The sequence below is a fragment of the Apodemus sylvaticus genome, chromosome 5 (genome assembly GCF_947179515.1).
Source record: "Apodemus sylvaticus chromosome 5, mApoSyl1.1, whole genome shotgun sequence".
Lineage (NCBI taxonomy): Eukaryota > Metazoa > Chordata > Mammalia > Rodentia > Muridae > Apodemus > Apodemus sylvaticus.
The window spans coordinates 95,461,165-95,482,724 of NC_067476.1; the positions used below are offsets into that span (position 1 = coordinate 95,461,165).

At 39.4% G+C, this 21,560-nt stretch overlaps 1 protein-coding gene across 1 annotated transcript in view; it reads right to left on the bottom strand.

The window, feature by feature from the left end:
• The window catches only part of Ryr3 (ryanodine receptor 3), a 410,215-nt gene that overhangs the window by 360,887 nt on the left and 27,768 nt on the right, over window positions 1-21,560 (bottom strand). Inside the window, 1 exon segment of the mRNA XM_052181674.1 lies at window positions 9,365-9,472. Within this exon segment, the coding sequence (XP_052037634.1) occupies window positions 9,365-9,472 (108 nt within the window).

The window sequence follows — 21,560 nt, forward strand, 5'->3', positions numbered from 1 at the left end:
TTATGAAAATAGCAATATTTAGGAGCAGTACCAGCACAAATTTACATCCCCTGCCCATTCCACAAACAGAGAGCAAGACTCAGGAAAGTCAGAAATAAACAGATCTTCTAAAGCAAACTCCCAAGGACCCATTCTTAATTTTCTCCTTTGGAACAAAGCTTTATTTTGTCTTGACACCCACTGCTCCCCCATGCATCCTCAGCCCAAGCTGAAAAGGAACAACAGCTAAAGAAATACCTACTGTTAGCTTTTGCATTTGCAAATAGCTATACTAGCCTCTGTAGAAGAGGAGTCACTTTTACAGCCAGGGTCTTTCTGGACTTCTGGTATTTATTTATGCTGTTTTCCCACTGTTATTCACCATCTCAGATGCTTACATGCTCTCCAGATAGACAGTGACGACTTGGGGATGAGACCCTTGCCACAGGTTCCCACTCAAGTGGAGATTACACTGCCCCACTGGGATCAGGGACTCTCTGGCATTAAGCTAATTTTTGTTTACTCAAATATCCAAACTGGTGTTTTTAACTAATCTTTTCCAAAACAGAAGTAAGCTATTTTCTCTCTGAATTATATGATCAAAGTAACTGTTTGATAAATAAGTGGAAGGGTTTCTGTTTTCTTAGGGTTTCTTGAATACCAAATGTACTTTACTGATAGATAGAAAGTAAGCAAGCATCATACCAGACTGTCCTTAAATCTGCATGTCTAATAACTTACAGTTATGATTTCTCCTGTTGCAGAATCCAGTTTTTACACCCTGTCTTAGGACTCGCCACCACCCACCCCATCACACCAATTACTTATCTTTAATTCTACAGACTCCCTCATGACAACACACCAATGTATTGGAAAAAGTTCAGACTCCCAAATTCTTGTTTATCCTCTGTGAAAGTTTAAGAAATACATTTAAAGTTTTTGCCATAAAAATATTTTTATTTCACCTTACACCAGTCAGAATTGCTAAGGTCAAAAACTCAGGAGACAGCAGGTGTTGGCAAGGATGTGGAGAAAGAGGAACACTCCTCCACTGCTGGTGGGGCTGTAAGATGGTACAACCACTTTGGAAATCAGTCTGGCGGTTCCTCAGAAAACTGGACGTGACACCCTGCTATACCTCTCCTGGGCATATACCCAAAGGATTCCCCGGCATGCAATAAAGACACATGCTCCATTATGTTCATAGCAGCCTTATTTATAATAGCCAGAAGCTGGAAAGAACCCAGATGTCCCTCAAAGGAGTAATGGATACAGAAAATGTGGTATATTTACACAATGAAATACTACTCAGCAATTAGGAAAAATGAATTCTCAAAATTTTTAGGCAAATGGTTTGATCTGGAAAATATCATCCTAAGTGAGGTAACCCAGTCACAAAAGAATACACATGGAATGCAATTTCTGATAAGTGGATATTAATTAGCCCAGAAGCCCTGAATACCCAAGGCACAAATCGCATAACAAATGACTCCCATGAAGAAGTATGGAGAAGGTCCTGGTCCTGGAAAGGATTGATCTAGCATTGGAGGGGAATATAAGGACAGAGAAAAAAAGGAGGGAGGTGATTGGAGAATGGATGGACAGAAGAAGTTTTATGGGACATATGGGGAGGGGGGGATCCAGGAAAGGGGAAATCATTTGGAATGTAAACAAAGAATATAGAAAATAAAAATATTTTTAAAAAAGGAAAAAAAAGCAACAGAAAAACACGTGTGTTGATCAAAAAGTCAATCTTTCTAAGATGGTTGTTTGACAAAGCTATACTACCAGCATTTTAATGTCCACAACAAGAATGGTAAGAGCCCCAGGGATTTTGTAACAATCAGCAAAGCTAAGTGTTATCATGGTTACATGACACCTTCAAGACCACGTAGGCATACTGGTCTTATGTGCAGTGTTCACGTCAGCAGAGGATGGTATCATCACACAACAGGCAATTGCACTAACACTACAGCAAGGGTTACAAAGTGGAAGATCTTAGAATATCTGGAGCTTGAAAAACTCTGCGCATTTTTTTTTCACTTGAAAATGTTTCTATGGGGATATGAAGAAATGTAAAAAGCTAGTTAACCTTAATGTTAACATTAACATTTAATTGTTCTATTGGGTCACTTTGGGAGATATCACATGAAAAAACAAAAGAATACCAAACTAGCTTTTTTCATTTTTATTATGAATTCCAGCCTTATGGATGAGCAGAGCTGGAGTTGCATAATAGTACCAGAAGTCAGAAGCTTCCAGAAGCTTGAATGAAAGCAAGGCTGCACACTTCTGTCATCTCACCAAGATGAAATCTACGGACACAAACTATCTAGACCATATCAGAAGGACAAAAAGAGAAACTTTGAAAACAGCCTTCAATATCTTGATGGGGAAAAAACTGACAAAAAATAAAAAATAAAACCAAACCGTGGGTCCACAGACATGCTGTTCTCCCAGTTGCACAGCAGTGGTAGAATAAGGTGCCTGGCTGGGATTTCTAAGTGTGCAGCCACCTCTCAGCTCTACAAGACTGAAATGAGTGGTGCAGTTGTATTTTATTTTTAAAACAGCAGAAGCACAGAGAATGGAAATGCCCTGAACATTTAACAAGTAGAAGGTCCAGGTCATTACAAATACAGTTGGAGTCAGTTGTTCATGCAAAGTACATGTATATTAAGGAGGGAAAAACGTACCCATTCCGAGAGGTCACTGAGCTAGCAAAATAAGAAACAAAACAGTGAATGGATATTTTAGTGAGCACAGGATTTGATGAAAGCTTTCAAAGCATTTGAGGAAGCGGCAAAGGCTTACTACAGAAACCACAAACAGAACATGGCGAGAACCAAGTGGGTTGAGATGTCCAAGCTGGAGACTATTTTCTCCCAGCTACAGTAAGAAGTAGCATTACATGTGAATACATGCTGTTATTTTTCCTTTGACTAGTGCCGATGTGACTAAGAAACAGTAAACACACAAAGTGTTGTAGCCGAATTCTAACTTTCCCATGATGCCATTCACCTTAGAAAAATCTACCCAAGGAAAATGACCAGTCCCAGGCAAGTTGGAAATTCTTTATCTTATGATTAGGATGGTGAATTAAACAATTTTTTAAACATTAATTTTAAAAGCTTTTTGGTATTTTTTTTTACCATAAAGCAATGTTTTCAAGGTAGAACATTTTAAGTAAATAACATGCTATCAAAAAACTTGTCTAAAAAGGAACTATAAGTTCACAATTTATTTCTTCACAAATATCATCTTACTAAAGAGACATTCAAATCCATCTATCACACAAAGTCCCTGAATCACATCACAACTTGTGCAAGGATAGTGACAAAGTACAGGGAAAGGAGAAATAGAAAATAAATACATTTGGACAATTTAGCATATGAAAAAAATTACATAAACCTTTAATTTGTAGTCCTCTCACAACATTTTATTTCTCAAAAATAATGGCTGGCTGTATGAAGAAACAAGTCTTGTGGAAATGATCGAATAACTTTCCTTCAGTAAAGGATTTTCCAGGAGAATTATGTTTCCAAAAGGTCAAAGTATATAATCAACATTTTTCCCCTCAGAGGTGCTGTCCTGGATAGATTTTGGAAGGTTATCTTTGCCCACACCAAAAGCAGAAAAAGAACAAACACATTTATTCATTCTGTCTAAATATAGGAGTCAAAGCACTAAGCACAATGGCTGATGAGCAGGTCAGAATTTCCATAGGGACTCAATGATGGGCTACAGCTAAGCAGACACTCCAGAGGAACTGAGGTGTCAACACCTTTCCATTTTAACTTGGTATATCACAACCATCAGGGACTGAACATCTAAACAATGTCCTCTTTCAGAGATGTTGCAACTCAAGTCCCAGATCTGTAAGAGATCTGCCTGGAGTTACATTTCTAAGGGGTTTCAGTGTTAGGACCAAACCTAAACCTCCTGTTTTGCTGCCTGTCACAAATGACTCTGCAAGAGGAATTCTAATGCAGGGCAGATTTAAAGAGCAGGTTCTGACAAGCATTTGCAGGTAAGAGCAATTTGCCAAGAGATTTCTTATTTTGTGAATACAAAAATATTATTGGTTTCATAATAGGAGTTGATAACCAGCTCTAGATTAAAAAAAATGAATGGGGCCAGGTTTCACAGTCCTTGTTACTGGGTTCTCCCTTCTAAATAAAAATATGTCAAATCAAACTAAGTAGGAATTTAATGGAATGAGGCATGCTACCATCACACCAAAATCTTAAGAAGGGAATGGTGTGAAGTCCTGGTCTTAACAAAGTGAGGGACAGAGGGAGTCTCAGGCTAAGACCCTGGAAAGGCAAAGAGGATACCTGAAAAGGTCAGCAAGGCAATGTTTTGAACAGCTTGAGGCAATGGCTTTTTACCAACAAGTATTAAGTAAACTCATATTTTCGTACCTACTGTGGCTATTCTGGTATAGCCTGGCAATCCTGCCTTTAGGGCATTGTTATATAGGAAAGCTAGGATTATATCAATATATAAACACAGGTCACATTGTACTTTTATACAAAAAACATCTTATAAAGTATTCTGAGAGTGTAGTGAATCACCTGTTGTTGGAGGTAAACCATTATTTGATTTATTTCTCCTTTTTAAAGATGTAATACTTTTTAACATTGTAACTGGGTATCAAGCTGATTCACAATTATGCACCCATTTACACCACAGGTTTTGTTCTCTTCCTAATCACATACATTCTCAATCTGAAGCTTTCCTCTGACAATTAGAAGGGGAACATAAAGACCTCAAAGTCAGGGCTAAAACTAGATGACTAGTTGGGAAGGCTTCTTCTCTTCTGTATAAAACAACAGGAAAGTAGCACACTTTATGGTCCTCGCATGAGTAACATAATCTAAGTCTGTGCTTCATTGCCTGTTTACAAGGTCACATGATCCTTCATGACAGTCCCTGGTTTCTCAGCAGACTTAGCCATGCCATCTTCAAGGAGGGTCAATACATTATGAGCATGTAATGTCACGTATGAGAATTTCTCTAGCAAATGTTCTCTGTATGCTATTCTACACTCTACGGACAAGGACAAATGAAAGGAACCTGAAGCTCATATTAGAGTTAATGGCTATTGTATAAATAACACATGGAAATAAAAGAGAACCCCTCTGAGGGTATTTATGTTGAAGGTTGTTGCAGAGATAATATCCTTTCAGGTCCACATTTCCAACCAATGTTAGAAGGTTGAATGTATTAGCATATAAGATGTTTGATGTAACATTCACATTGCAACCATGGCCTAATTATGTATAAGTATGTTCATATGTGTATACATGCACATGTACATATGCATATACATACATACATACATATCTAACCTCTCTTCTTAGTTCTACAGGCCTGACATTGATAAAGTCAGAACCCTTATAAGGAGAAGTGCAGTTAGTAAATGTGTCAAGCAAGGACTTTAATTTCTAGAGGCATTGTACCAGTTAATGTCAGACATATTTGGAGTCAGAGAGCATTAGATTTGATATGTATCTGCTGATTTCATAAAGGACTCCTTCCTTTGGTGCAGTATGAATTTTCCTGAAAAACCTTGGCTAGGAGGAAGGGAGGAGCTATGCTGCTGTCCACTCTGACGGGTACTTGTGAGCACTGATCTCATTTGATGATCACTCTGTGTGGAAGGTTGCACATTGAGATGGTGCTAATTAAGGCAATGAAAAAGTAAAATATTTCATTCTATAGATCACCTGGTCAAAATAGGCAAGATTGAAAATATATCTGTGTGATGCTTAGGTGTGCTGATGAACTAAAATTCATTATTTTTGGAGGGTGAAGTGATTGGGACATGGAGGTAGATGGACATTGTTTTTGGCTCCACATCATGCTAAATACTGATGAAAATTCCATAAACCAGAGGTCAACAAAAAAATGTGAAAATACTTTAACATTTGCATGTAAGCATTTTACTTCAAACACATGCCATAGAGTTGGCCTCATGTCAAATGCCTATTGTGTAGTAATTTCCCCAGGATAAAATTAGATAAGAGTAGATCAGGAGAAAAGTGATTCAAAAGTGAGATTAGCTTGGGCATGCTCTGAAAGGCACTGGACCTCTCTGTTTAGAGGCTTTCATAATTAATGCCCCCTTTCAACATACAGCTGGCTTTCATATGCCACTTGCTGCAGCTAAGGACATTTCAATAATAACTCTCCACTGTTAAATTTGGCTAGGTACCTTTGTTTTCTTTGTTTGCAAGAGAAATTACTGCAGGAATGGTAAATCCTTGCAAAAGGAAAGGCTTCAATACACTCATCACGTGAAAGAGCAAACAACCAAAATCATTTTTTAAAATGCCCAGTTTGCTGCACAGCAGCGGTGAACAGGTGCAGCACACAAGGACCAATTTTTGACTAGAAGGAAAAAAGATTATGCTCTCCAAGGCCTTCTGTTTGGTGGCAGTCGTGATCATTACTGAAAGTAATACTTATTTAAAGGTAGTAAATGGCCATTTCCAAACAGAATGGCATGCCATCAAAAGGAGGCAGCATCCTGCTCACACAACCCCAGGCTCCCCTGAGCCTCATTATGCTCTGTCCTGTTAGCTCCCTTCCCTCTTTACTCTTTCCTTTTTATTTCTTAAGCTTCTATTTCATCTCTGCTGAGTATTGTCTGCTAAAATCAAATTAACAGCTAATAGTAAATGTGCACAGTCACCCCAGGAAAGCAAAACAAACAGACTCAAGAGATTATATAAAATAGCATTTCTCACACTAAAGACAGAGCACACTTGGAGGTATGAGAGGATTACAGGTGGGTTCCAGTGCACGAAGCTGTTATCCAGGTAAGTGGATTGTAGAGTCACCAGTGGATACTAAAACTATGATCATTTTGAAAAAATTCTTCTGTCTCTAAGATTTCCAGTAAAAAATAGCAATGATAATAACAACAGTAGAAATACAAATAACTATTAGACTGTGTTTATATTTTGCAGAATACTATTAAAAAGACAACATGATACTGATATTGTGACTATTATCCAATGGATAACTAATAATATGAGGGCAGATCGGCATGCTTGCCCTTATCGAACCCTCTAGCCCGCCTGTCTCCTAGGAGATCTGCCCTAGCAAGGGACACTAGAGGAGTACTCTCACCGGGGACACAGGAGGTCTATCATAGCCAGAGACAGAACTGCCTGCCTCCCAGGAGGCCTGGTCTAACCCAGGTCACACAGCTCTACCTGCCTCCAAGGAGGCCTGCTCTACTCCAAGACACCCAGCTTTCATTTCTTTACATTGTCTTCTCTTTTTATTGAGAAAATAAGTTGTTACTGATTGTTCTTAAAGGCAAAGGTAAGATTAACTCTGAAACAAAAAAAGTTTATCTTCTAATTTATAGGATTCACCAAGTGATTCAAGCTAAATTATAAATACCTAGAAGCCCTTTAAAATATTCTCTTTGAATATAACAGATTAAAAGAAGAACCAAGGAATCAATCTGGGCATCTCTTAACTCAGTTCTCTCTCTATTCTGGGTCCATTGAGTGGGCAGGATTGAGCATGTCTTATTTGGGATACTTAAAATCTCTGCTGATACTTAAAATCAGTCAGGTCTCTCAGCAAACATATCTGCAAATGATGAACTTTGGAAAGGGGATAATCACATGTTTTATTGTTGTTTTATCGAACTGGCAATATTGGGGGTACACTGCGACATGAAGTGCTGAGGTCAATGGGAGGAAGGAGTGGAGCCAAAAGAGGTGCAAAAATGATGTTACCCAGGCCAAGTTATAAGGAACAGAGAAGAGTTATCAACATGCTGTTGATTAAACCATTATTAATCTAATCAGAAGAGTAAAGAACCACAAACCTTTGGCCTTTATGATCCTGGAAATATAGTTACTCTTATTATAAAGGTGAGAGCATTCTGGCTTTAAGCCTTTAGAAGTCTTGTCTAAGATCACATTAAGGGCTGGAAAATGACCAAGATGTAAACATCAGTTCAATCATGTCTATGGTCACTGTTTCTTCAACCACAAATATATTGTGTATGACTTTATTAATGTCAAATCAGAACAACCTATGCTTCTTAACTGTAACTGAAAATAGACCCTCCCTAGGAACAGTATGTTTTCTGGGACAGGAGAAAGAAACCAAAATTTGTATTGAAAGTGCAGAGAAAAGCCACAGGAAAGCTTAGGGTCTTCTCTGTGACGTACTTGTAGGTGAATGGAGGCTTCTGGGTTGATCTAATTTCTAAACTGGTTCCCTGAAGGATGAGGAGGGATTACACAGGGGAAGACAGGGGAGGAGGAAAGCTGTGCCACACCGAGGAAACAGCTGATAGTAAGGTCAGAAGCAAAGGGGGCTGGAATGGAGGTAGCATGAGGGGTTTAGTGTGCCTGGGACGCTGAGTGCTGGGTGGGATGCAGTGACAGATGAGGCGGAGCTGAATCGGGCTCCCCAAATACTGTAAGGCTGTCAGCTGTGCTGGGGCATTTAATATTCATCCCAAGTTACTGGGGAAATGAAGGAGATTAAAACAAGGGAATACAATGAATGGGGCATGCATTTTAGAAAGAACTCCATGGCTGCTGAGGAGGAAGACTGGGAGGAGAAACTTAGTACAAAAACCGGCCAGGCTGTTGCAGTATTCCAGAAGACAGAGTGTCCTCAGATGGAGTATGGGAAGTGGAGATGGGGGCAGAGACACTTGATTTGAATATCTCCAGCCACTCCAGCCACTCCAGCCACTACAATTATACTATTTGATGTTAAAAAAGACATAAATGAGTGGGTCAATAAGGAGTAGGAAAAATAAAAGAATATTATGAAATATCTGGGCAATCCTCTGGCTGGAGAACCTTCTGGAAAATAACAGAGCACTGTTCTCAGTTTAGCAATTGTGACAACAGAATTTTGAGGGAGCCCTGTGCCTGCTCATCATTGGCGAAATCAGCCTGAATTCTACAGGAGATTGTTGTACAAGACTGTTGTAGGAGACTGTTGTAGACTCTCAACTGTTGTAACCTGGTAGTATTCAACCAAAGTCATAAAATCTCAGTGAGATTCTCCATGGAAAAACACCTGCCTCACAGATATTTTTAGTCTCAAGGTGCTCTTGGACTCCCCACGTTCCCTGGTAGACTCTGGGGTAAGAGAGGGAAGAAGGGAGCCCAGCCAGCATTAGTGGTGTACTCATCTATTTTTTGAGGGAAGCTGGTCATTTTAAAGGAGAGAGGACTAGAGTTGCTGAGTAAGAGGTATCTAAACTTGGAAGAAAGGTTTCCTATCTATGCATGGAGGTTTTCCAGGACTAAACCGGAGGGATGAAATGTCAAATATGCTTTTGGGATGTGGGGTGATCAATTTCAACCCATGGTACAATTCAGGTACTCACCCCTTCTCCACCATTTTCAACGGTGTTGGCAAGCATTTCTTGCAGTGCTCTGACAGATAAGGACTGTTCCAGAACGAAATTGCAGACACAGAGATCTGGAGGAATGTACTGTGGAAATAAAACCAGAGTGAGGATGGTGGCTCATACCAGTCAGGGATCAGTCACACAGTGGCATCACAAAGGCATTGGCACCTACAGACTAGGTTATGATAGCTGGATGGAGGAATAGAAATGTAACAAGGTAGCTTTCTCTCCCTGATTCAGGTTAGATGCAGTTTAATTTGTGTTCTAAAGGATGAGAAGAAGCAACATGTCAAGGGAACAATAGCTAAAATGTCAGGATCACCTCGAGTAAAGCTTGGTGTTACCAAATTGAAAAAAGTACACCCACACAGGAGCATCCCCTCCCACTACACACATTCACACACACACACTCACACACACACACACACACACTCTCACATACACTCACACACACATACACACACTCACACACACACATACACACACACAGGCGCATGCATGCACACATACACAGCCCTGCTGGAGAAAGGACAGGAAGGAAAGGAAAGACTCTTCTGTACTCAAGACTAAGTGACTGAGGCCAAAGGAAGAAATTCACTGATATCCATAAGAATTCACAGGAGAGAAGCAGAGAGTGTGGCTATAGACTACAATGGCTACATAGGAAATCTGTTTATTTATAAAAAACATGGATTTTATCATGAATAAAGAGGCACCAAGGGAATTAAAAGCTGCATAACCATAGCTCCGAACAAGGAAAGTCCACACAAGAAATTGTGACCCCCCCCATAGTAATCATTCTAATATAATAGAGTCATTCAGCAGTACTCAGTTAGCATCATGACATTAGCATTTGTTCTGGGATATTTCTTACCAATGGCTAAAGCACCTGCCCTGAACACTGCTGATAACGGCTAACACTCATCAAACAAGCATCTTCTCCATGTCAGGCATGTTCTGCATGCACTAATTAGCACACCTAGTCCAGATAAGCACCCAATAAGACAGGCACTCCTAAGGTCCCAGTTGATAGCCCAGGAAAGTAAGGAACAGGACATTCGGGTCATCTGCATAAGTACTGTATTTGGCTGAGTCAGACTCACTCAGAGGCAGTCTGTCTCTACAGTTTATGCATTTAACTGTATACTTTCCCCCATAATAATGAAGATAGTAATGATTTTTTTGACAATTAGAACATTTTAGATTAGCAAACATTTATGTACTACATTTCTGTAAATACAGTGTTTAATATTAAGAAAGATAAAGCAAACAAACAAAACAAAGCCTTTGCCCTTAGGACCCTATCTTTTTTTTGGATATATAACTTGTGACTTTCCTGAATACCATCTTTCCCCTGTCAATACATCAGCACCATGAAAATAATAGCAACAAGAAATACGGGGCTACGAGGTAGAAGATGGACGTGTGTGGTAGTGCAGGTAGAAGGGAGCTTCAGAGATAGTCTACATCTTAGTTTCTGGTTGAGCTGGCTGCTAGTCTATTGTATTCAGCCTTCAACATGAAACCCGTTTAAAGAAAAATAATAAAGATAAAAAATGTCTTAACTGACAGAAGGTAACCTCAGTCACACAATCAAGCAGTCTCAAAAATGAGTTAGCTATGAAATAACCAAGAGAACCAGAACTGTAGCCAGTAACTGTGCCCGACAGCCAGAATATCCTTTGTGGGTACATGTCTTCAAAGTTGATGTTAGGTTGTTCGTGCCTGAGCATTTCCCTACGTGTGTGCTAATGATGAGTTATACATCCTCAAATAACCTTAGCTTTTGTGCTTCTGATGGAACACTCCCCCCACCTTTGTGAACTTTTCTAGAGAAACAGAGAGAAAAAAAATTACCTAAAAAGGAGATCTGATCTACCATGGTTAGGGAGGGAAAAGGGGTCACCTTATCCCAAGCACGCCCTGCCTACCTCATAAATATTCATAAAACCTTTAAAACAGTACACAGTATGGAAGCACTGTACTGTTCTTCCTGCTTTGGGACAGCTCACTCCAATCTCTCTTCGGAGTGCTTTCTTTGCTAAGTAAACCACTTAAACCTTGTCTCTCAACTGCATCTTTCCTTTGAGAAGAACAGAAAAGCAGCTCCTCCACCTCCCACCGTCTGTTCTTCAGAATAGGAAACAGCAACTGACAGCTATTCCTCATGCTTCAAAATAGGCAAAGCTGTTTCCATGGAGTCCGATTTAAAGGTAAAGGTAGCCTGTTACTAAGAGTCTGATAACTTCCCAGACTTGTGTTTTCTATTTGAAAAATAAAGATAATTGTATTGATGGGTCTGAGTTCCTTTAATTTTCATGTGTTTGTGCATTTCTCATCTTTTCCAACTTCAATGTCCTGAAAAATAAGAATTCATTGCTCTAAATATAAGATAGTGTCCTATATGTTGGATCTTCTGGGAATGTTTTCAATAAAACTTTAAGACTCCATTGTTAAAGTATTAATCTGGGAATGGGCTATCCTATCCCAATAGCTGCTAGATATAGTGACTTCCATTTTTAAGTACTTTTCTACTAAGGATTTGAAGGAATATTTCTTTCTTTCTTTTTTCTTTTTTTGTTTTATATTCTTTTTTAATATATATTTTTATTTTCTATATTCTTTGTTTATACTCCAAAAACTTTCCTCTTTCCCAGTTTCCCCCTCCCCATATGTCCCATAAGTCCTCTTCTCTTCATCCATTCTCCTATCTTTCCCCCTCCCTTTTCTCTGTCCTGGTAATCCCCTACAATGCTGGATCAAGCCTTACCAGGATTAGGGCCCTCTTCTTCCTTCTTCATGGGAATCATTTGATATGCTAATTGTATCTTCAGTATTCAGAGCTTCAGGGCTAATTAATATCCAATTATCAATGATTGCATTCCATGTGTATTATTTTGTGATTGCATTACCTTGCTTAGGATGATATTTTCCAGTTCCATCCATTTGCCTAAAAAATTCATGAATTCATTGTTTTTAATTGTTGAATAGTACTTCATTGTGTATATATACCACATTTTCTCTATCCATTCCTCCATTGAGGGATATCTGGGTGCTTTCCAGCTTCTGGCTATTATAAATAAGGCTGCTATGAACATAGTGGAGCATGTGTTCTTATTGCATGCTGGGGAATCCTCTGGGTATATGCTCAAGAGAGGTATAGCAGGGTCCTCCAGAAGTGTCATGTCCAGTTTTCTTAGGAACTGCCAGACTGATTTCCAGAGTGGTTGTACCATCTTACAATCCCACCAGCAGTGAAGGAGTGTTCCTCTTTCTCTACATCCTTGCCAACACCTGCTGTCTTCTGAGTTTTTAACCTTAGCCATTCTGACTGGTGTGAGGTGAAATCTCAGGGTTGTTTTGATCTGCATTTCCCTAATGGCTAATGATGTTGAGCATTTCTTAAGGTGCTTCTAGGCTATCTGAATTTTTTCAGGTGAAAATTATTTGTTTAGGTCTGTACCCCATTTTTAATAGGGTTATTTGGTTCCCTGGGGTCTAACTTCTTGAGTTCTTTGTTTATATTGGATATTAGCCCTCTACCGGATGTAGGATTGGTGAAGATCTTTTCCCAATTTGTTGGTTGCCGATTTGTCCTTTTGATGGTGTCCTTTGCTTTACCGAAAACAACTTCAGCAAAGTGGCAGGTTATAAAATCAACTCAAGCAAATTAGTTGCCTTCCTATACTCAAAGGATAAGCAGGCTGAGAAAGAAGTTAGGGAAATGACACTCTTCACAATAGCCACAAACAATATGAAATATCTTGGTGTGACTCTAACCAAACAAGTGAAAGATCTATATGACAAGAACTTCAGGTCACTGAAGAAGGAAATTGAAGAAGACCTCAGAAAATGGAAAAATCTTCCATGCTCGTGGATTGGAAGGATTAATATAGTTAAAATGGCCATCTTGCCAAAAGCAATATATAGATTCAATGCAATTCCCATCAAAATCCCAACTCAGTTCTTCACAGCAATTCTCAAATTTATCTGGAATAACAAAAAACCAAGGATAGCTAAAACTATTGTCCACAGTAAAAGAACTTCTGGGGGAATTAGTATCCCAGACCTCAAACAATACTACAGAGCAATAGTGTTAAAAACTGCATGGTATTGGCACAGTGACAGGCAAGTGGACCAATGGAATAGAATTGAAGACCCAGAAATGAATCCACACACCTATGCTCACTTGATCTTTGACAAAGGAGCTGAAAACATCCAGTGGAAAAAAGATAGCCTTTTCAACAAATGGTGCTGGTTCAACCATTTGTTCAACCTTTTCAACAAATGGTCAGCATGCAGGAGAATTCGAATTGATCCATTCTTATCTCCTTGTACTAAGCTCAACTCTAAGTGGATCAAGGACCTCCACATAAAACCAGTCACACTGAAACTAATAGAAAAGAAACTGGAGAAAACCCTTGAGGACATAGGCACAGGGGAAAAGTTTCTACAGGATTAAGCTCATCCTCCCTTCCCCCACTCCCAAGCCAGACAGGCAGTCCTCTGCTACATATGTGCCAGGGGCCACAGAATAACACCTGCTCTTTGGTTGGTGGCTTAGTCTCTGAAAGCTCTGAGAGGTCCAGGTTAGTTGACACGGTTGTTCTTCCTATGGGGTTGCAATCCTCTTCAGTTCCTTCAGTCTTTCCCCTAACCCTTCCATAAGGGTTTTCACCCTCCACCCAATGGTTGGCTGTAAGTCAAGCATTTGTCTCAGTCAGTTGCTGGCAGAACCTCTCAGAGGTCAGCCATGCTAGGCTCCTGTCTGCAAGCACAACATGGCATCAGTAATAGTGTCAGTGTTTTTGTATGTGTGCATAGGATAGAGCACATGTTGGATGGGTCACTGGATGGCCTTTCCTTTAGTCTCTGTTCCAATTTTGCCCCTGCTTTTCCTTTAGACAGGAACAATTCTGGATCAAGATTCTTGGATGGGTGGTCCCATGGACTAGAGGAGGTCTCTTCAGGTTCCATACCCCCCACACTTTTGGGCAGTTTTTCTTTTTCTTATTCTTTCTTTTTTTCCTTTGTTTTCAAAGTACATTCCCACAGCAGGTGATTAGCTCATTTTCACAGGACCCAAGCTAGCCAACAGCTGGGACTCACATCTAGCTGGGTGGAAAGCAGTAGTAGAATAAGTAGAGCATAATTAGATAATCAAGTATTTCCCTGGAGACTTTATGCTGTAAGCATATACTATCCAACACAGTATCTCAAAATATGCCATTTTAGGAGTTTTTTTTTTTTAATTTCTATATTTGTTGTTTATATTCCAGATGTTTTCCCCTTTCCCAGTTCCCTCCTCCCCATAAGTCCCATAAGCCCTCTTCCCTTGGCCCATTTCCCAATCACCCCCTCCCATTTCTCTGTCCTGGTAATCCCCCTACAATTCTGGATCAAGCCTTTCCAGGACCAGGGACCTCTCCTTCCTTCTTCTTGGGAATCATTTGATATGTTAATTGTGTCTTGAGTATTCAGAGCTTCTGGGCTAATTAATATCTACTTATCAGTGACTGCATTCCATGTGTATTCTTTTGTGATTGGGTTACCTCACTTACGTATGATATTTTCCAGTTCCAACCATTTGCCTAAAAATTTCATGAATTCGTTGTTTTGAATTGCTGAGTAGTATTCCATTGTGTAAATATAGCACCTTTTCTGTATCCATTCCTCCACTGAGGGACATATGGATGCTTTCCAGCTTCTGGCTATTATATATAAGGCTGCTATGAACATAGTGGAGCATGTGCTGTTATTGCATGCCAATGAATCCTCTGGGAATATGCCCAGGAGTTACCACTGGAGTTATAACAGGGTCCTCCGGAAGCGTCATGCCCAGTTTTCTGAGGAACTGCCAGACTGATTTCCAGAGTGGTTGTACCAGCTTGCAATCCCACCAGCAGTGGAGGAGTGTTCCTCTTTTTCCACATCCTTGCCAACACCTGCTCTCTCCTGAATTTTTAATCTTTGCCATTCTGTCTGGTGTGAGGTGAAATCTCAGGGTTGTTTTGATTTGCATTTCCCTAATGATTAATGATGTTGAACATTTCTTAAGGTGCTTCTCAGCCATTTGAAATTCTTCAGGTAAAAATTCTTTGTTTAGCTCTGTACCCCATTTTTCCAATATATTTTTGATTTACATTACAAATGATTTCCCCTTTTCAGGCCCCCCACTCCCCGAAAGTCACATAAGCCCCCTTCCCTCCCCCTGTTCTTCCATCCACCCCTTCCCACTTCCCTGTTCTGGTTTTGCCCTATACTGCTACACTAGTCTTTCCAGAACCAGGGGCCACTCCTTCGTTCTTCTTGTACCTCATTTGATGTGTGGATTATGTTTTGGGTATTCCAATTTTCTAGGCTAATATCCACTTATTAGTGAGTGGGTTATTTGGCTCTCTGGAGTCTAACTTCTTGAGTTCTTTGTATATATTGGATATTAGCCCTCTGTTGGATGTAGGGTTGGTGAAGATCTTTTCCCAATTTGTTGGTTGCCGATTTGTCCTTTTGACAATGTCCTTTGCCTTACAGAAACTTTGTAATTTTTTGAGGTCCCATTTGTCAATTCTTGATCTTAGAGCATAAGCTATTGGTGTTCTGTTCAGGAAAATTTCCCCTATGCCCATGTCCTCAAGGGTCTTCCCAAGTTTCTTTTCTATTAGTTTCAATGTGTCTGGTTTTATGTGGAAGTCCTTGATCCAATTGGAGTTGAGCTTAGTACAAGGAGATAAGAATGGATGATTTGCATTCTTCTTCATGCTGACCTCCAGTTAAACCAGCACTATTTGTTAAAAAAGACTATCTTTTTTCCACTTGATGGTTTTAGCTCCTTTGTCGAAGATCAAGTGACCATAGGTGTGTGGGTTCATTTCTGAATTTTCAGTTCTATTCTATTGATCTTCCTGCCTGTCACTGTACCAATACCATGCAGTTTTTAACACTATTGCTTTATAGTACTGCTTGAGGTCCAGGAGATTTCATAGAGGTGTGTCTGTCTATCTGGATTTCATGTCTCCAGATTATAAAATGGAAACACATAGTCTTTCTTCCTTCTTGGCTTCCTTAGACCATATGATTTGGAGATTTTTCTATTCAGAAATGTCTGCAGCTAAAGTTTATATTTGAAAGGAAGCCTTTGGACTGGTCAATTTAATAGCCTCATTATGCTTGTCTTTATAACTAATCTATTTAATCAATTTCTTTCATAGCCCTAAGTATTTAAGATCCTTTCTCACATTAGATTACCTGACCTGGCAACATTTTCTCTCTGTATGGTTTGCTTGGAGAGGGGATAAGAGCTCTTGTCTCTGCCATCATTCATTAAGATGCAGGGCTGATGAGAACATGGACAAGTGGTGTGCTACAATTGTATCTGTCCTTTCCATCTGGGTATTAAACTATCAAGGAAACCTTACTTTCTTTTTTTTTTTTCTTTATTCCCTGAAATTCTTTTTTTTCCTACATTCTATGTTTACATTCCAAATGATTTTCCCTTTCCCAGTTCCCCCCTTCCCCCTAAGCCCTTTTCCCTCCACCCATTCTCCTATCAACCTCCTCCTACTTCTCTGTCCTGGTATTCCCCTACAGTGCTGGAACAAGCCTTTTCAGGACCAGGGACCTCTCTTTCTTTCTTCTTGGGAGTCATTTGATATGTGAATTGTATCTTGGGTATTCATAGTTTCTGAGCTAATATCCACTTATCAGTGACTGTATTCCATGTGTGTTCTTTTGTGACTGGGTTACCTCACTTAGGATGATATTTTCCAGATCCAACCATTTGCCTAAGAATTTCAGGAATTCATTGGGAAACTTTACTTTCATTAGTGGTATGAATAAGTACATTTAAACAAAGCATAATTTGCATCAGGAGGGTCTATATCAAATGGTAGAATGTTAAAGATCCTCAAGGTTTTGTTTTTGTATCTCTATCATGTGGCCTCCTGCCTGCAACTCTTTATATTTGGAAAAGTAATCATACTACTTTAATAGCACCCAGAATAATGAATGTGTGGGCAGTGTCAATGGAGAGAACAGAGTAACAGAAATATCTGGAGAAAAACAAAATGCAACTTGTGACATGAAGGAGCAAAGAGTCATCTGACCTGCTATGGCAGCTGCCGTCCTTAATTAAACTCCAAACTGGACTGAGTTCCCACCTCTCCACCCCTGAAAAATGAGCAGAGGCTACTCACTCATCAAAGCTCATTTGTCTGCAGCCAGGAGAGTCTCTCAAGAGGCCAGTCCATTGTCTCAATGCTTAGGAGCCTGTGCCTCAGTCACTCTGCCAGACATCAGGCACATATTTGATGATTCTCGGCACGGAGAAAAAGGCTCTGTTGACATCTGTTCTGAAATAGTTGCTCATCACTCTCCCAGCCCTGTCCTCAGCCTACACAAGCATTTCATTTCAGTGTCCTACAGAAAACCTTGACATGTTAGAGCCCTGGTAAGCCAGGAACAAGTGTTCACTTAGCCCCACTATGTGTAAAATTGCAGGGAGGTCCATCTATCTATCATCCATGCTCTATAAACGTACATAACGGCATACTTTTTCTGAGACTTGATGCAACCAAGCTGGTGGGTACTGAAGCCTGTATCAGTAGAGCTTTCGTGTTTCTTTAGTATCCAACAAGAGCCACTCCACACTGTATTAGCAATACCAGTAAAGCCTTCAAAGAAATAGAGTAAGGAGTCAAGTACAAGGAAGAGAATCACTACCTCTCCCTCTTAAGGTTAACCATGGTCTTTTTTAACCTGTTAAGGTTTTGTTGTGCTGAAGTCAATCTATTTAATAGGGAGTGGACTCTTTGAAAAATTGGTCTGATCCTACTTCAGTACTCTAGTAAGGTAATGAGTACATGCTTGATTCTCTGTAGTCCTCTAATACCATCCAGATATGTATTACTGAGAGTCACTGCAACTGAGCACAAATTGCATTGAGCCTCCCTGGATCAGGATTTCATATATTTTTTCTCCCATTGTTATGACTTTTTTTGACTTCTGTTACTTCATCTGTTTTATATAGTGCCATATCTCAGCGATGTACCCTTTATGTGAATAGAAGGCTCACAAAGCCAGGTAGAATACTATGTAGAGAGTGACAGTACTATAGGATGACACAAGTTCAAATCTCTGTTCCCCAGTTATTAACTAAATGATGGTAAGCAGGTTAACTAGTGTCTCTGCTCCTTAGTTGCCTTCTCTTTAAAGTAGTTTGTCTTCAGATAAACATCTTAGGTCTAAAGAGCTTGGAAGAATGGATGCAGGCAATTGACACAAGTGATGAAAGAGGGCATAAGGCTAATTGTTCTTACAGACCTAACCCTGTCATAGGCTTTCATCTTTTTGGTGGGGAAGGAGTGCATAAAATTACATTTGATGGTGAAAGTGAAAATGCCAATGAGAATCTCCATAATTCCAGAGTGGCCATGCTCATAGAAGTGCTCTGAGATGTCTAGACTTTGGGTCCAGTTAATTTCTCTGTATGAAGATATTTCATTTGCAAGTTCTTCATAATAAGGTTTTAAAATTTTCTAAAAATTTAAAATTTGGGCTGGCATTTAGTAAATCTGTATATTAGATAATGCTCAACAAAAATAATGAATTGAAATATCAATGACTTATTTAAATATTCATTTACATATTCTGTTTTGAAATCACTACTTTGTATAAAAAGAAGGCAAAATTTCTGGCCTTTGACATTTTTGCTGTCTAGTGGGATGTTAGGGAAATAAATGGATAATTTTCAGCCTATGAGGCAAAGCATCCATATTTGAGTAAGGAAGTCTATGAGAAGAACCCTGTTAAAGGTTGTAGAGGTGGGTGGTGGTGGTGGTGGTGGTGATGGTGGTGGTGGTGGTAGAGGTGGTGGTAGTGGTGGTGGTGGTTGTGGTAAAGCAGTGGGTGAATGAAGAATTGATTGTATATAGGAAAAAGCTTTTGTCAGGGTAGAGCTACCAAGATTAAAAAGTGAGACATGAAGAAAAAGAAGAAATAGGTGATGATTTGAGAAGTATCTTTCATCTTATTTTCAAAAAGTGTATCTTTAGAGCAGTGGGTAGTAATAAAGAAAATTACATAGGAAATAATATGAGCTATTTTGAACCTTTGAAAAAAACATTGTTCTTATACTGTAAAGTGATCTGGGCTAACAGAGAAACAAATTAGGAGATTGTTTCAGAAGCAAGACTTGAAAGATGTAGCAGTGGAGATAGAGATATTGGATGTATTTAGAAAATCTAGAGAAACTTAGAATAGATAGAGCATGGTGACTAATTGGATATGGGAATAACAAACAAGAGAGGGTGACCAGGCTCCCATTGTGGGGATAGGGAAAAAACAGCAACCAGTAAGACCAAGCCATGGTGAGACCACAGTAAGAAATTATACTCAGAACATTATCTATTGTTAAGATCAACAACCAAGATGTGATGGGAAAGGGTGAACTCTTGTGATAATGTGTGAATATTTCTAAGATGTCTGTAGAGATACATGGATCAGAGGGAAAAGGAGAAATGTCAGAAACTGGTTAGTATTATTCCAACTCAAGGTAAATCCCCAAAGTCCATCCAATTAATCTTATCTCTTTTCCAAGCTGTCACATAACTAGCAACTATTCAAGGAATATAAATATATTCATATATTCAGTGCTTTAGCTACTGTGTAAACAAAGAAGTAAAATAAAATATAGTTCCTATCCTTTAAGTTAGGAGACTTTAACCTATATGAAACACCTGTCCTTTGCACAAGACTTTATAAACTAAACAAGTAGACTCACGCATGCATGTAGGCACATGTACACACACAGATATATATATACACAATATTGTCTTAAGAAGTTTGGTTAAAGAACACTGATATGAACCCTTTTGGTGATGTTGTGATTAGGAAAGTTACCCAGATAGAAGCTTTGTCAGAAGGGATAAGAATGCCTTTTTCAACTTAGACAATAATAATATTCTTACACATAGAAACAATTCAATTTTTTGCTTAATGAGTAGTCAAGATGAGTTCTCTTTTTATATTCTGTGTTCTGTATATTGCTAATTTCTGCGTAAAACACCATTGATTGTAGTGGTAGCTTCCAAGTTATAGGATTGTTAAAAGTTAAAGACTATTGTGGACCTAAGAGTTAGGGGAAGGACTGAAGGAGCTGAAGGGGATTGCAATCCCATAGGAAGAACAACAATATCAACTAACTGGACCTCACAGAGCTCCCAGGGATTAAACCACCAACCAAAGAGTATATATGGGTGGGTCCATGGCTCCAGTTACATATATAGCAGAGGATGGCCTTATCTGACATCAGTGGGATGGGAGGGGGTTGGTCCTGTGGTGGCTTGTTGCCCCAGTGAAGGGGGATGCTAGAGGGGTGAGGCAGAAGGAGGGGGGATTTGTGGGAGAACACCCTCTTAGAAGCAAAGGGGAGGGGAGATAGGGATGAGGTTTGAGGAAGGGAGACTGGGAAGGAGAACAACATTTGAAACATAAATAAATAAAATAATAATAAAAGATGAAGATCAGAACAAGGGCGTGGTTAGGGCTACTGAAGGCTCTGTTCTAGGAAGGGATTAAAATAGTTCTCATGGAATCTTAGTTTCCACAAGAGTATGTAGCTAAAAAGAGAAAAAGACTGGCTTTTTTTTTAAAAAAAAAATGTCTGTCCCATCTCAGTATGTGATATCTTTCATTTGTTCTCTTGCCATGATGCCTCCCACTTTAGACTTCACCAGAGCCAGAGCAATACAAATGCCAATCTTAGACTTCCAGTTTCCCAAAACTAAGAACAAAATATGCTTCTTTTCTTTAAAAAGTCTCAGTGTTAGGTATTTTACTACCACAGTAGAAAACTAAGGATACATCCTCTTAATACTCTATCATCCTGCTTGAGGTTGTCTAGTCAAGGAACAAATAGAGCTGGTGTTTGTTGTCCTATACTTTACATTGTTTAGACAAAGAAAGTCTCTTTCACAATGGGCACTGTGCCTGCTAGGGCAATGCCGGTCTCAGCCCCAGTAACCTAGCTTCCGTGGTTTATTACTCCCACTACACTGTCTCAAATAGGACTGATAACCATCTTCTCCATGTAGCTCTACTCAAAGACCCGAATAAGACTATTTCAGAAGCTTTCTTGTATAAGAAATCATTCTCTTCTTTTAGAAAATATGCCAAG